Consider the following 16882-nt stretch of genomic DNA (forward strand, 5'->3'; position numbering starts at 1 on the left):
TTTGTAATTCTTTTAACAAGGTTGTCAAGAAAATAATTGAGTGAACTATAAACTGACTTTATAATTTTCATATATCTAGTTATTTCAGAGCATTAGTTGAACAGTTCGAAGTACAGTTACAGCAGTACAGACAACAAATTGAAGAGCTCGAAAATCATCTTGCCACTCAAGCTAACAATTCACATTTAACACCACAAGGTAATTTAATGTTAACAAAATTGTCCTTTGATAAAACTGTAATATAAAAAAATTTGCATAGGAATTCAGTGTGTGTGGCGGGGAGGGGGGGTTCGTTATTGACAAAAGGGTAAATCATACTAACACAAAGCAAGTCTCAAAACCATTTGAGCAAGTAAAACCTACAGGATTTGCTTGGTCTTTATGTAGTTAAAAATGTGTATAGTAATTTTCTACATATAGTGCAGAGGTATTACAATGGGGGTTATTAAACCAAGAGTGATAACATGCATAGTTCTAGACTTTCAAAGCAGCATACAAACAGTAGAATCTCAGTTGACCGGTACTCGGTTAACCAACATGTTCACCCAACCAGCAAAAAAAATCATGGGGGGGGAAAAAAGTCCCCTGAACTTGAGCCACAAACCCTTTCCCTTCCTCAAGCCCCAAAGCAGTAAAAGCAGCAGAAGTCCTGAGCCACAAAGCCCATTCCCTAAAGCCCTGAAGCAGCTGAGTGATTAACCCCTATCCCTACCTCCCCAAAGCACCTGTTCGGCAGCAGTCCTGAACCACAAAGCCCCCATCCCTCAAACCCTGAATCAACAAAAGCAGGTGGCAGTCCTGGGCTGTGAACCCCCTTGCTCCTTTCCTCCCTCCCCTCCCTTACCTGAAGTAGCAGCCGGTCAGCAGGAGGCAGTGCTCAAATCGGCTGCCCGCAGCCAGCCCCAGCAGGACCTTTCCTGACATGTCAGAAAAAAGGCCCTGCTGGGGCTGGCCGCGAGCAGCCTGTTTTGAGCGCTGCCTTCTGGCTAATTCATCAAACAAAAAAAACCCCAGAAGACATAAGAGGGAGGGGGTATATCTTTTGTTTTGGTATTATTCCTGATGGTAAGATGGACGGGGGAGAGAATTTTTATATTTTGTATAGATACTGATCGATTATAAGTGCTTGGCTGATTATCATTATTTGTATATACATTGTATTGCACTTTTTGTTGGCATTAAAAACTAAATAAAGTTAAAAACAAACAAACAAACAAACCAGAAGACATAAGAAGAAAACTCCAATTCCTTTGTTATTCTAATGATCTTGGAGGCCTTGGGAGTAGCTCTATGAGAGGAGGACACCACTAACACATCCTATTCAGGATATTACACCTTTCAAGCCTCACTTGTATTCATATCTGGTCTAGCTGCAAATATTGCATGACCTTGCATGATCCTCTCATTATTCCTTTGTAGTTACTTGCACCTATTACATAGCATGTCATAATGCTGTCTTCACAGTTTCTCCTTTCCTCTTTTATGTTCCTGTCCGGAATTGATGCTCCGTTATTTCCAGTTGAGACCTTTTCTCTATTACAAGTCTCGCATTATATTTCTTTGTCATATATTCCTATTCTTCATGGCTTACTAATATTAAGTATATTCAGCAGTTTCCAAATTTTTTTACTACTTTCTAAAAACAAAAAAACAACCCAAAAAATATACTCGCCCCAGAAGGATGGTGTGCCTCACTGGTGAAGCTGCTGTCCCTATACCCAAAGGATGTGCAGCCAAGTCCCAGTACTTCTCCTTCTGACTATACGCAGGTCACTTCACACAAGTGATGGGATACCCTCTGATACCTTTTCCTTTCTTCACTTCCGGTCAGTCGAGGTTTTTTTTTAATTTTGTTTTTTTTTTTTTTGCATTTCCTCCTGCAAAGTGTTCTATTCTTTTCTTCCTTGCTGATCCCTTTATTGTTTTCGCCTATGGCACTCGTTCTCTGGAAACTTCAGACTGACCCAGTACTTGGCAAAGTTTCTTTAACACTCTAGGGTTCAGAAGTTGTTGTTTTTTTCTCCCTGTTGTGTCTCTTTAGGCCTCTAGCCTTTTCTCCGACATATGTATGTCCTCCTTCATGCTTATAACTTGCCATGCATTCAGCGGAGGAGTGATCTAGTTCTTGGCATTTAGCGGAAGAGTGTCTAGTTCTTGGAGAAGCTGCCTCGACACCCTGAGGTTTTGAATTCAACTCCCAGTGCAGCTCCTTGTGACTCTGAGCAGGTCACTTAACTTTTCACTGCCCAGATAGTTATTCCTATGCACTTCTTTTTCAAATCTCCAGTGACTGCTATGTTGGATTTTAATTTCCGTGGTGCTGTTTTCTATTCTTCAAACACAACATACTTACTTTCTTTCCACTAGTGGACTTCATGTTCCACTGTCACTATTTCTATCTTCTACATTTGGGTATACCTACATTTTCCCTTCACCACAACCATTAATGCAGAAGTGGTTTATGCATTCACCTTATATACCAGTAGAAAAGTGCTTGCATGGGTTTGAGCCCCACTCCTGGTAACATTTTTAAATTTCCCTTAGGATTATCATGTTTTTCTATCTTTTCTAATTCTTCATCACCACCTCCATTCTTTAGTGGCTTTGACCTCCAATCTTGCTTCTACACATCCATTTGTGAAGCACCTCTAATGCATGAGCACATAATGGCAGTATAGTGCACTACTGGAGACTCCAACCTCGGCACCTACGGTTGTGATTTTGGGCCATGAGCTTCCCATGTGACTATGTACAAGTCACATAGGGCTTCTTGTGCCTCTTTATTATGTTTTAATCTTTTTCTTTTTATTGAACAGATACAACCAAAAAAAAGACAAGAACACAGTGCAATTTTACAATATTAGCTACCCACCATGGAGGACTGCACTCATATCCTCCATAGCTACACCAAGGCACCATTGCCCCAACCCAACCTCCCACCCCCACCCCACCTGAAACAATGCACAGACTGATACCAGAAATTATACAGATATAGCAGTACTGCTATGACTCTCTGGAGATAGAATGTTCAAATATGGAGTCCAGGTATTGACAGTCTCTGCTCCTTCGAGAATAATAAGCCCATCAGCTCATGTAGCCTATTTCTCCAATACCAAAAGGAGGGTGGCTTGGGCGAAAGCCAACAATTCAAGATACATTTCTTCCCCCAAATAAAACATTTACTAAGAAACAGTTTTTTCTGCAGAAGTGTACACAGAGCAAAGAGAAGTGAGCAAATAACATAGAAAGCACTGAGACAGGAATGGGCACTTGCAGGAGCTCCCGCAAAAAGGACGCCAGGGCTCTCCAGAAACCCTGGATCTCCTCACAACTCCAGAGACCATGAAAATAAGAATTCACCTCAACAGAGCACCCACATAACTGAGTATCAAAATGGCCCATATAATAGGCTTGACTTTGGGGAAACATAAGCTCTCAGAAAGAGTGCTTCTAAGATATCTTCAGGTCACCAACGAGTTTAGGCTCTCTGACCATCTTTTTGTGCTGACAAATCCAGCTAGGCAAGGTAAGCCAACTTTCAAGGCCATGATTTCCAGATGGAAATCGGTCTCCTGTTTCTGTAAAGAGGTGTGGCTTCATCATAAGACAAAGCCCACTCTACATACATTTGCCAAGTTTTACAGTATGGATGTGGCAGCAAGAAAGGACTAATTGAGCTCTTTTAATGTTTCTGTTTGCATATTTGTTTGATTGTTGATGGTTCCTATTTTTCTTTTATTTAAAGCAGAACAGACTTATTATTAATTGGGAAAGTTTCTCCATAATACTTTGCCTAGATTTTGGCAGGGCTCATGGCTATGGAGATATTACCCACTTGTCTAGAAAGACACACCTTATCTACTAGAAAAGATATTAGCAAGGAAGAAACCTAATCTCTTTCTGAATTGTCGTTTTAAGAAAACTGCATATACAAGCTGAATATCAGTTTCATGATAATGTAAATATTATTCTACAGATTTGTCTTTGGCAATGCAGAAGCTTTACCAGACATTTGTAGCTTTAGCTGCTCAACTTCAATCAATACATGAAAATGTAAAAGTAAGTCCTTTATTTTCCTATTGTGTATGGTTCTTGGATAATTCTAAAAATGGACTTTGTGCCAGAATAACATGCATTATTCTCTTTGTTAGTTTCACAAACTGAATTGTGTATTACTATGTTATCTTTGTCGCAGTGGCAAAGCTATAGATGATCCTTGGGCAGACCCAGGCCCACTCATGGCAATTCAACAAAGGATGCCTTTCTGCCCTCTCTCTAATACCTAGATCTGGCATTTGCTCCCACTCACTGACCCACAGCACAGAAACTCCCCCCCCCTTTCTAAACCCCCCTTCCTGAATCTTATCATCTTGGAGCCGGGATGTGTATTTGCTTCCTGTGCCAATCCTGCAGACTTCCCTCTGCAATGCCACACCCTCACTGATGTCATGTCCTGTTTTCTTTCTGGTGGAATTTGGCAGAAGGAATCCTGCAGGTTTGGCACAAGTAGCGGATGCAAGTCACTGCCATCACCATGGAACTGAAGTGTACTTGGGATCATGGCTACTTTCTAGGCTATGGGCAAAGGAGAATAGCAGCATTTACCAGATCCAGAGGCAGTGGGGAGAGGTAGCAAGATGCAGGATAAATTATGTGGCAGGGAAAAGAGGATGAATTTTGGGAAGGCCTACTGAACATAACTGTCGTCCCACCCAAAATAATAGGTCTGGCTGTTCTACTACTTTATTACAATTTATAAATGTACCGTATTTTCGCGGATATAACGCGCGCGTTATACGTGATTTTACGTACCGCGCATACCCCTCGCGCGTTATATGCCTGAGCGCGGTATAGAAAAGTTTTTAAACATAGTTCCCACCCCGCCCGACGCCCGATTCACCCCCCCAGCAGGACCGCTCGCACCCCCACCCCGAACGACCGCTCGCACGCGCTCGCACCCGCATCCACGATCGGAGCAAGAGGGAGCCCAAGCCCTCTTGCCCGGCCGACTCCCCGACGTCCGATACATCCCCCCCCCCCCGGCAGGACCACTCGCACCCCCACCCCGAAGGACCGCCGACTTCCCGACAATATCGGGCCAGGAGGGAGCCCAAACCCTCCTGGCCACGGCGACCCCCTACCCCCACCCCGCACTACATTACGGGCAGGAGGGATCCCAGGCCCTCCTGCCCTCGACGCAAACCCCCCTCCCTCCAACGACCGCCCCCCCCAAGAACCTCCGCCCGTCCCCCAGCCGACCCGCGACCCCCCTGGCCGACCCCCACGACACCCCCACCCCCCTTCCCCGTACCTTTGGAAGTTGGCCGGACAGACGGGAGCCAAACCCGCCTGTCCGGCAGGCAGCCAACGAAGAAATGAGGCCGGATTGGCCCATCCGTCCTAAAGCTCCGCCTACTGGTGGGGCCTAAGGCGCGTGGGCCAATCAGAATAGGCCCTGGAGCCTTAGGTCCCACCTGGGGGCGCGGCCTGAGACACATGGTCGGGTTTGGCCCATGTGCCTCAGGCCGCGCCCCCAGGTGGGACCTAAGGCTCCAGGGCCTATTCTGATTGGCCCACGCGCCTTAGGCCCCACCAGTAGGCGGAGCTTTAGGACGGATGGGCCAATCCGGCCTCATTCCTTCGTTGGCTGCCTGCCGGACAGGCGGGTTTGGCTCCCGTCTGTCCGGCCAACTTCCAAAGGTACGGGGAAGGGGGGTGGGGGGGTCGTGGGGGTCGGCCAGGGGGGTCGCGGGTCGGCTGGGGGACGGGCGGAGGTTCTTGGGGGGGGGCGGTCGTTGGGGGGAGGGGGTTTGCGTCGAGGGCAGGAGGGCCTGGGATCCCTCCTGCCCGTAATGTAGTGCGGGGTGGGGTTAGGGGGTCGCCGTGGCCAGGAGGGTTTGGGCTCCCTTCTGGCCCAACTACACAAAGGTACGGGGAAGGCGGGTGGGGGTGTCGTGGGGGTCGGCCAGGGGGGTCGCGGGTCGGCTGGGGGACGGGCGGAGGTTCTTGGGGGGGGGCGGTCGTTGGGGGGAGGGGGTTTGCGTCGAGGGCAGGAGGGCCTGGGATCCCTCCTGCCCGTAATGTAGTGCGGGGTGGGGTTAGGGGGTCGCCGTGGCCAGGAGGGTTTGGGCTCCCTCCTGGCCCGATATTGTTGGGGAGTCGGCGGTCCTTCGGGGTGAGGGTGCGAGTGGTCCTGCCGGGGGGGGGATGTATCGGACGTCGGGGGGGGGGCATCAGGCTTTCAGGATGGGGACAGACCTTCAAGGGGGGACAGGACTTCAAGGGGGGACAGTGCACTGAAAGTCAGGGGGGGTGAACGGAGAGTCGGGACAGCGCACGGAAAGTCAGGGCAGTGCACGGAAGTCAGGGGGGTGAACGGAGAGTCGGGACAGCGCACGGAAAGTCAGGGCGGGCGAAAGGAGCGTCGGGCATCATGCGCGTTATATGCCTGAGCGCGGTATAGAAAAGTTTTGGTACATATCATCGTGATTTCTGCGCGCTATACCCCTGTGCGCGTTTTACACAGGTGCGCGTTATATCCGCGAAAATACGGTAATCCCCACTGTCAAGTTGCAAGGTTTCTTGGCTAATAACGGAAACATTTGGATCTTATCCGACAGGCTATTAATGCTTTAAAGAAGTTCCTGATGAGCGATTTTAACAAAGTACTAATTAAATTAATAAATTGAAATTTAAAAAAGAGAAAGAGAGAGAAAAAAAGAATTATAAATCTAAATATACGGGGTTTTTTTTGCCAATGACTGCAGGCGGAGCAAACGAGGCTGACTATTCTGACAACACATATTGAATAGCTTGCAGAGAGCTCCAGTATCTGAGGCTTTTTTTCCCCCTGACAATGGAAAGATCAATTTAAAGAGTTTAAAAAAAAGAATTTTTATTCAAGAGACCTTACAACTTGAGATAGGGGATTACATTTATAAATTGTATTAAATTGACTACTTGGTCAGACACATTTATGGCTTTATTAGCCATACTAAGAATTTTCTTTCTTTCTTTTTTTTTGTTTGTTTCAAATACCGAATGTTTGTGATTTCATAACAAAAGGTTGTTAAACAGAGATAACAATGAACATAATATGCATGTTTGTATGTAATAAGGTACAAAAGGTATAATAAACTTTGCTATCTTCATATTTTTTATATAATACCGTGTTTCCCCGAAAATAAGTGTGTCATTAATTTTGGATCAAAAAACACACGAGGGCTTATTTTCAGGGATGTCTTATTTTTTCATGTACAACAATTATCTCTCCCTTCCTCTCCTCTACTCCAATTCTTTCTCTTTCCTTTCTCCCCTTCCCCTCCATGTGCAGCATCATTCCTGTCCTCTCACCCATCCCCCTTGTACATCAGAACCCCCACCAACCCTCCCACCGTGAGACTGACATACCTCCACTCCGAGGCCTCCTAAAGCAGCAGGGGTGGGGGTTGCTGAATTGTCGAGTCAGATTTTTTTCAGCAAATCAGGTAGCACTAGTGTCAGGGATGGAGTCGGGGAAATTCGGGAGGGGCTTTGGGGGTCGATCTTAACTAGATCTTATTTTTGGGGTAGGGCTTATATTAGGAACATCTTTAAAAATCATGCTAGGGCATATTTTTGGGATAGGTCTTATTTTCGGGGAAACAGGATAGAACACATTATCCCAGGACAAGCAGGCAGCATATTCTCACATGTGGGTGATGTCATCCACGGAGCCCCGATGCGGACAGCTTTTCAAGCAAACTTGATTGAAGATTTCAAGTTTGCTAGTGCTGCACCACGCATGTGTGTGCCTTCCTGATCCACTAGAGGGCGCATCCCCTCCTCATGGTCTTCAGTTCTTAGTTTTCCGCTGAGCCATAAAGCCCTGTCTCTCTTCTCTGCGTTCTTCTAAGTGCCTTTCTGGCACCGCGGCTTCTTTATTTTGTTAGGGAGTCGCTGTGCATTTGTTAATTGATCGTGTATTTTCTTTGTTTCAAAAAAAAAAAAAAGGACTTTTTATTGTGTTTCTGCTGGTTCCATCGGCAGGCCCTTCTTGGGCCTCAGCCATGCTGCTAGGCCTCATTTTGCTGCAGCTGTATTTTCTTCTTCCCTGGCCTCTCTCTGGGCTCACCTCGTGTGAGCAGAATGGCCGGGACCCTTTTTCCTTCGTTGGAATCGATCCCCGGTAAGTTTTCTTTCTTTCTTTCTTCTAGGTGCGTTACCTCGGTAACGCCACCGGCTGAGTCTCAGGCATTCCAGGCATCGAGTGCAATCGTGCCCGCCTCTACGAGACCATCGAAGCGTGCCTCCTTTCATGGGAATACTCATCTCGAGGTTGCCCTTTATGGAGCGCACTGCTGCACCTTTATTACCAGTTTCATTGGTACGGTGCCGACTTCTGAACCTCGACGGACTTCGGTGTGCCTCGACGTCGACTGGGGCTTCGTGCCTCGACTGAGGCTTCGTGCCTCGATGTCGGTTGAGGCTTCGTGCCTCCATGTCAACTGAGTCTTTGTGCCTCGACGTCTCCTGGGGCTTAGTGCCTCGACGTCGCCTGAGGTTTTGTGCCTCGACGTTGCCTGAGGTTTTGTGCCTCGACGTCGACTGAGGCTTCGTGCCTCGACGTCGACTGAGGCTTCGTGCCTCGACGTCGACTGGGGCTTCGTGCCTCGACGTCGACTGGGGCTTCGTGCCTCGACGTCGACTGGGGCTTCGTGCCTCGACGTCGACTGGGGCTTCGTGCCTCGACGTCGACTGGGCTTCGTGCCTCGACGTTGACTGGGCTTCGTGCCTCGACGTTGACTGGGCTTCGTGCCTCGACGTTGACTGGGCTTCGTGCCTCGACGTTGACTGGGCTTCGTGCCTCGACGTCAACTGAGGCTTCGTGCGTCGGCTGAGGCTTTGTGCCTCGACGTCGACTGAGGCTTCGTGCCTCGACGTCACCTGCGGTTTTGTGCCTCGACGTCGACTGGGGCTTCGTGCCTCGACGTTGACTGGCTTCATGCCTCGACGTCGACTGAGGCTTCGTGCCTCGACGTCGACTGGGGCTTTGTGCCTCGACCTTGACAGAGGCTTTGTGCCTCGACGTCGACTCTGCCTTTGTGCCTCGACGTCGACTCTGGCTTTGTGCCTCGACTGAGGCTTTGTGCCTCGACTGAGGCTTTGTGCCTCGACTGAGGCTTTGTGCCTCGACAGGCTTTGTGCCTCGACTGAGGCTTTGTGCCTCGACTGAGGCTTTGTGCCTCGACGTCGACTGAGGCTTTGTGCCTCGACGTCGACTGAGGCTTTGTGCCTCGACGTCGACTGAGGCTTTGTGCCTCGACGTCGACTGAGGTTTTGTGCCTCGACGTCGTCTGAGGCTTTGTGCCTCGACGTCGTCTGAGGCTTTGTGCCTCGACGTCGTCTGAGGCTTTGTGCCTCGACGTCGTCTGAGGCTTTGTGCCTCGACGTCGTCTGAGGCTTTGTGCCTCGGCGTCGTCTGAGGCTTTGTGCCTGGGCGTCGGCTGAGGCTTTGTGCCTGGGCGTCGGCTGGGGCTTTGTGCCTGGGCGTCGGCTGGGGCTTTGTGCCTGGGCGTCGGCTGGGGCTTTGTGCCTCGACGTCGACTGCGGCTTTGTGCCTCGACGTTGTCTGAGGCTTTGTGCTTTGACTTTCTGCCTCGACGTCGACTGGGGCTGCGTGTCACGATGTCGACTGAGGCTTGGTGTCTCGACATCGACGGATGCTTTGTACCTTCGAAGTAGGCTGAGACCGTGTGCTCCACGTCGCCTGATGCTTGTGCTTCGACGTCGACTGAGGCTGGGGGCCTCATCGTCGGCTGGAGCTCTGTGCCTCGTCGTCGACCAAGGCTTCGTGCCTCGCCGTTGACTGGAGCTTTGTGACTTGACGTCGCTTGGGGCTTTGTGCCCTTTGGTTGACTGTGGCCTTGTGCCTCGAAGTCGACTGTGGCTTGGTGCCGCAACGTCGCTGGGGGCTTTATACCTCGGCATTGGGTGAGGCTTTGGGCCTCGGCGTCGACTGCGGGTTTGCGCCCCGTTTTCGACGGGGGCTTCGTGCCTCGACGTCGTCTGGGGCTCTGTGCCTCGGCGTCTCCGGCTCCTGTTCGAGAGGGTTCCCCGTTTTCTCTTCGGTTCATGCCGGGCAGCCGTGACGGAATCTTGTAGTATGGAGTTTGGTTTCCTGGAGGAGACTCTCTCCCTACTCTGGCTCTATTGCTCCCGCCACGCGTCATCTCGCTTGGCGCAGAGTGTGGCTGAGGATCCGAACCTCCAGGATTGTCTCGCCACTTTTACTTGCGTGAGTACTGCGTTTCTTGAGGCCTCTCTTGCGGAGGCCACTAACCGCCTCTCAGAACGCGACCGGTCCTTCGCCTATCGGGACGCCTTCAGCTGAATCCCTTCTGCCTTGGTGGTTTGGACTCCTCCGGAGGGGCCCTCCGGATACCTTTCTTGTGTTATCTCGGCCTCCTTCGCAGCAGCCGCAATAGCTGCAGCAGCGCCGGGTTATGGTCCGGCCGCCGGCTTCGGCGACTCCTGGCCATCTTTTTGACTATTCTCTCATAGCCTCCCGGCTGCTCTCCTTCTGGGGATTCCTCCCCTCCCTTCGGGAGGAGTGTCTCCGTGTCTACGCACTGGGAGTATAGCCTCGCCTCTGTCGGTTGGGCGTTCCCATCCTCCCATCTGCGTTGGGTCCTGGCCCTTCGTGACCTGCACTAGTTTCTAGTCTGGGAGCGGTTCAGACTCTGTCCGCCCCAGTCTCGGGAGTCCGTCGGGGCGGACCTGGACCCAGTTTGTCTGCGCTCCTTCTTGTCTCGGCCTCAGGGGGAGGGCCTTGTTTGTTTATACCGGAAGATGGCCCCTCTGTCCTCAGTCCGCCTCCAGTCTTTTCTGCTTCGGCAGGCCGCCTGTCTGCGCCTGAGTCAGCTGGTGTCTCAGCGGTCTTCGGCCTCGGCCGAGCTGATGCTGATCCTTTGGGATCATGGGTCTCCATGGTTCATGTCCCGATGTTCGCCTGGTTTCATCTTCGTGTTCCCCGCTGGACCCGAGCATCTCAGTGATGGCAGGATCAGGATCCCGCTTCCCAGCACTTTTGTGGTGCCTCCCTCCTTGACACGCTTGTTTTGTTGGTGGGCCACCTCTTCATATCCCCGCATCAGAGGGTTCTGCCGATGAACTCCTCGGCTTAGGCTTAGGGGCGCACCTCGACGGCCTTCGGACTCGGGGTCTTTGGTCTTTGGTCGGGTGCGGACCGTCGCAGCCGCATCATTCTGCTGCAGCTCCGGGCCATTTACAATGCCGTGGTGGATTTTTGTTATTGGTTGCTGGATTGCGGGGTCCTGGTGCGTCCCGACATCCCGGTGGCGATGTATTCTGTGACCAAGCCAGGGTGTACAGGTTCCCTGTTACTTTGCAGGGAGGCCCTTCGTCATTGGAGGGGGAATTACACCACTACTTCTTTCTTTGGGCGGTGTATTTCTGGGGCGAGCAGCATTGTCTGGTGGACACATTGAGTCGTCCTTTTCGGCCGCTTGAATGGTCGCTCTATTCTCAGACTCTGCAGCATGTGGTTGTTCGGTGGGGAACCCCACAGGTAGTTCTGTTCGCTTTGCCCCTCACTCACGATATTGCTCGAGGATGTTCTCCCGGGTTCGCATCGAGGTGGATGCTTTCCTTCTCGATTGGATGGGCAGGTTCCTCTATGCGTTCCCTCCCTTTACTCTGATTCTCAGGTCTTTGATACACCTCCTGTCGGTCTGCGCCACCATGATCTTGATGGCTCCTCTGTGGCCCTGGCAGCTGTGATTCTCCCTGCTCCTCCAGCATGTCAGGGAGCCTCTTCTTCTACCTATGTTCCCTTCTCTGCTGTCTCAGTGTTGAGGTTTCTGTTGCATTCCAATCTGCAGTCTCTACACTTATCAGCTTAGTTCCTCGCAACGTGCCTCCCTCCTTCTGTTTCTCTAAAGTCGGTGGGGGTGTTCTCGAGGCCTCTCGAAAGATCTCCACTCGGCAATGCTATTCCCAGAAATGGTCCTCATTTGCTGCGTGGTGTGCTGAGCACCGCATGGATCCGCTCTCTGCCTCCTTGCCTTCAGTGCTGGATTATCTGTTTCACTTGTCTCGGTCTGGTCTCAAATCGACATCTATTTGAGCCCACCTCTGTGCATTTGCTGCCTTTCATCGGCCGCTTGATGGGACGCTGCTCTCCATCCATCCGACGGTTTCCCGCTTTATGAGGCATCTCTTCAATGTACATCCTCCGCTCAAAACCCCCCCCGGTGGGTTGGGATCTTTGTGTGGTCCTGGCTCAATTGGTGATACCTCCATTTGATTCCATTGATAAAGCTCTTTTGAATTACTTCACCTGGCAGGTGGTATTCCTGGTTGCTCTCACGTCTGCTCGCAGAGTCAGTGAGCTGCAAGCTCTGGTTGCGGATCCGTCTTTTCCTGTATTTCATCATGACACGGTGGTCCTGCGTACTCAACCCCAGTTCTTGTCCAAGGTGGTGTCGGACTTTCCTCTCAATCATTCCATTGTTCTTCTGGTCTTTTTTCCGAAGCCCCACTCGCCTCCTGGCGAGGTGGCGCTTTACACACTTGACTGTAAGAGGGTGTTGGCTTTTTATCTTCAACGCCCTCAGTCTCCTCAGACGGTTCCTCAATTGTTTTTGTCCCTTGACCCTAATCGGTTAGGACGCCCAGTTTCCAAGCGCACCTTGTCCAACTGGTTGGCTGCTTGTATTTCCTTTTGCTACGCTCAGGCTGGTCTCGCGCTGCATGGTCGAGTCACGGGACATAAGTCCGAGCGATGGCGGCTTCTGTAGCTTTCCTCAGGTCGACGCCTATCGAGGAGATTTGCAAGGCTGCCACTTGGTCTTCGGTTCATACTTTCACCTCCCACTACTGCCTGGATTCTCTGTCCAGGAGCGACGGCCGGTTTGGCCAGTCGGTTTTGCGTAATCTGTTTTCTTGAATTGCCAACTTCCCTCCGTCCCTTTTTGGTTAGCTTGGAGGTCACCCACATGTGAGAATATGCTGCCTGCTTGTCCTGGGATAAAGCACAGTTACTTACCGTAACAGGTGTTATCCAGGGACAGCAGGCAGATATTCTCACAACCCGCCCGCCTCCCCGAGGTTGGCTTCTTTGCTAGCTATCTGAACTGAAGACCATGAGGAGGGTATGCGCCCTCTAGTGGATCAGGAAGGCACACACATGCGTGGTGCAGCACTAGCAAACTTGAAATCTTCAATCAAGTTTGCTTGAAAAGCTGTCCGCATCGGGGCTCCGTGGATGACGTCACCCACATGTGAGAATATCTGCCTGCTGTCCCTGGATAACACCTGTTACGGTAAGTAACTGTGCTATTCCACCACATGTACCATAAGTGGGAATTATCCTTCCAGTTATTCATAATTAATTTTAGAGCTATAGAAAATAAAAAAATAAATAAAAAAGAACTTTTATCTTCTTCCGAAAGATGTGTTGAAAGTGCCAGCAATTTATAGATTATGTGACCGAGAAAGTCCCTGAATTTTAAGAATAACTTGCATTTTGGTCATTATACATATCGGTCCAGAAGATTACCAAAGTAATAGATTTCATGCATAAGCGTACCAACTTCCTTATGGCAATACCAACACAAATCAGTTTCTGTGGAGTTACACAGCTTAGCATTTCTCGGTGTCCATAGGGCACGGTGCTTTAGAAAAAATAACAATTGTGTGATAGCTGAAGATCTGGATGATCTGGGACCGCATGACCAAAATACATTCCATAGATGAGACAATATTGGGGCAAATTCTATAAACAGCATCCCAATTGTAGGTGGCCTACTGCTGCCTAACCAGCCAATCAGGACGCACCTTTTTTTTTTTTTTTGAACATCCCAAGGCAGGCTGCCTACATTAGCAAGGGACGGCTCTGAGGGGAGCCTTGATAAAGCTGTTTAGCGAAACATGTCGGATTTAATTTCCCCAGACCATGGACTTTAAGCAGCTTAATAAGATAAGTTTGAATTAGTTTTAAATATTTCTATTTAGAAAATATGTAGTAGAAGTTAAATACATTTTGTAAACATAATTACAAAAGTAAGAAATGCTATGATTGTACACTCTTTTCAAGCAGTCTCTCATGACTAGGTCTTCCATCCTTTTCTTCTTACATCACATTCCTACTTACATTTCAGAACTCAATTAGGGACAGCCATTAGAAAACATTAGGATTGCTAGAGAAAATTCTTGCTATTATTTTACTTGTATAACTATCTCTCATCCTCTTTTTCTGTAATGTGTGTTATATGGCAGTTGTAGTATAAATATTGGCCTTAGAAAATCTTGCTTGCTTGTGTATTATTCATATATGATATTTTCTTATTGTGTGTAAGTGAGATAATGTGTTTTGCTTCTGGAAAATAATATTTCCGGAGAGGAAAAGGTATTGGGTGAAAATTGCAAGAGGATCTTGGGAGACTGGGCATCAAAATGGAAGATGACTTTTAATGTGAGCAAGTGCAAAGTAATGCATATAGGAAAGAGGAACCTGAACTATAGCTAAGTGATACAGGGTTCTACGTTAGAAGTCACTGCCCAGGAAAAGGATGTAGGTGATATCGTCGAGGATATATTGAAACCTTTAGGTCGATATGCGGCGGCAGCTAAGAAAGCAAATAGAATGTTAGGAATTATCAGGAAAGGAATGGAAAACAAAGATGAAAATGTTATAATGCTCTTATAACGCTCTATGGTATGGCTGCACCTCAAATACTGTCTACAATTCTGGTCACTGTATCTAAAAAAAGATATAGCAGACATAGAAAGGGTACAGAGAAAATCGACAAAAATGATGAGGTGGGACAATTTCCCTATGAGGAAAGGCTAAAGAAGCTAGGGCTCTCCAGCTTGAAGAAGAGACAGCTCAGGGGTGATGCGATAGTGGTCTATAAAATACTGAGTGGAGTGGAAAGGGTAGATGTGAATCGCTTGTTTACTTTTTCCACAAATACTAGGATTAGGGGCATATGATAAAGCTTCTAAGTAGTAGATTCAAAACTGGAGAGAAAATTTCTTTACACAACATGTAATTAAACTCTGGAATTCATTGCTAGAGAATGTGGTAACCTAAGAACATAAGAGATGCTTCTGCTGGGTCAGACCAGTGGTCCATCACGCCCAGCAAGTCCGCTCACGCGGGGACCTTTTTGGTCAAAGACCAGTGCCCTAACTGAGACTAGACTTACTAGCGTACATCCTTATTCAGTAGGAACTTGTCTAACTTTGTCTTGAATCCCTGGAGGGTGTTTTCCCCTATGATAGCCTCTGGGAGAGCATTCCAGTTTTCCACCACTCTCTGGGTGAAGAAGAACTTCCTTACGTTGGTACGGAATCTATCCCCTTTCAACTTTTAAAGAGTACCCTCTCGTTCTCCCTACCTTGGAGAGGGTGAACAACCTGTCCTTATCTACTAAGTCTATCCCCTTCAGTATCTTGAATGTTTCGATCATGTCCCCTCTCAATCTCCTCTGTTCAAGGAAGAAGAGGCCCAATCTGTCACTGTACGGCAGCTCCTCCAATCCCTTACCCATCTTAGTCGCTCTTCTCTGGACCCTTTCGAGTAGTACCGTGTGCTTCTTCATGTACGGCGACCAGTGCTGTACGCAGTACTCCAGGTGAGGGTGCACCATGGCCCGGTACAGCGGCATGATAACCTTTTCTGATCTGTTCGTGATCCCCTTCTTTATCATTCTTAGCATTCTGTTTGCCCTTTTCGCCGCCGCCACACATTGTATGGACGGCTTCATCGACTTGTTGATCAGAACTCCCAAGTCCCTTTCTTGGGAGGTCTCTCCAAGTACTGCCACGGACATCCTGTACTCTTGCCTGAGATTTTTCTTACCGACATGCCTTACTTTACATTTATCCATGTTGAATCTCATCTGCCATGTTGATGCCCATTCCTCGAGCCTGGTTATGTCACGTTGTAGATCTTCGCAATCCCCCTGCGTCTTCACTACTCTGAATAACTTTGTGTCGTCCGCAAATTTAATCACCTCGATCATCGTACCTATGTCCAGATCGTTTATAAAGATGTTGAAGAGTATGGGTCCAAGCACCGAGCCCTGCGGCACCCCACTGGTGACGCTCTTCCAGTCTGAGTATTGCCCATTTACCCCCACTCTCTGTTTCCTATGCTTCAGCCAGTTTTTAATCCATGTGAGTATTTGTCCCTCGATTCCATGGCTCCCAATTTTCCGAAGTAGTCGTTCATGCGAAACCTTGTCGAACGCCTTCTGAAAGTCCAGATATACAATGTTGACCGGGTCGCCCTTATCTATCTGCCTGTTTACTCCCTTGAAAAAGTGCAGCAAGTTTGTCAAATAAGATCTGCCTTTACTGAAACCGTGCTGGCTGGTTCTCATCAGACCATGTCCGTCAAGGTGATCAATGATGCGGTCCTTTATCAGCGCCTCTACCATCTTTCCCAGTACCGAGATCAGACTCACCGGTCTGTAGTTTCCCGGATCTCCCCTCAAACCTTTTTTGAAGATCGACGTAACATTCGCCACCTTCCAGTCCTCCGGAATCTTTCCTGTTTTGATCGACAGATTGGCTATTAGTTGATTGGCTATTAGTATTAGTTCAGCTATGGTCCCTTTCAGTTCCTTGATGACCCTCGGATGGATGCCATCTGGTCCCGGGGATTTATCGCTCTTAAGCCTATCAATCTGCCTGCATACCTCTTCTAGACTGACCGTCAACCCTGTCAGTTTCCCGTTTTCGCTTCCAGCATATAGCCTGATGAGTTCCGGTATGCTGTGTATATCCTCTTTGGTAAATACAGATGCAAAAAAATGTGTTCAGTCTATAAGCGATTTCTTTGTCTTCCTTTAGCGCTCCCTTTATTCCTTGG

At 48.9% G+C, this 16882-nt stretch overlaps 1 protein-coding gene across 2 annotated transcripts in view; it reads left to right on the plus strand.

Annotated features, from left to right (window-relative positions):
• NUP58 (nucleoporin 58) overlaps nt 1–16882 on the plus strand; it is a 157448-nt gene that overhangs the window by 107545 nt on the left and 33021 nt on the right. For both annotated transcript variants that reach the window (XM_033948332.1, XM_033948331.1), the window contains exons 10-11: nt 80–198; nt 3977–4059. In XM_033948332.1, coding sequence (XP_033804223.1) covers nt 80–198; nt 3977–4059 — 202 coding nt within the window. The remainder of the gene's footprint in view (nt 1–79; nt 199–3976; nt 4060–16882) is intronic.

The sequence above is a fragment of the Geotrypetes seraphini genome, chromosome 6, assembly GCF_902459505.1.
Source record: "Geotrypetes seraphini chromosome 6, aGeoSer1.1, whole genome shotgun sequence".
Taxonomy (NCBI): Eukaryota; Metazoa; Chordata; class Amphibia; order Gymnophiona; family Dermophiidae; genus Geotrypetes; species Geotrypetes seraphini.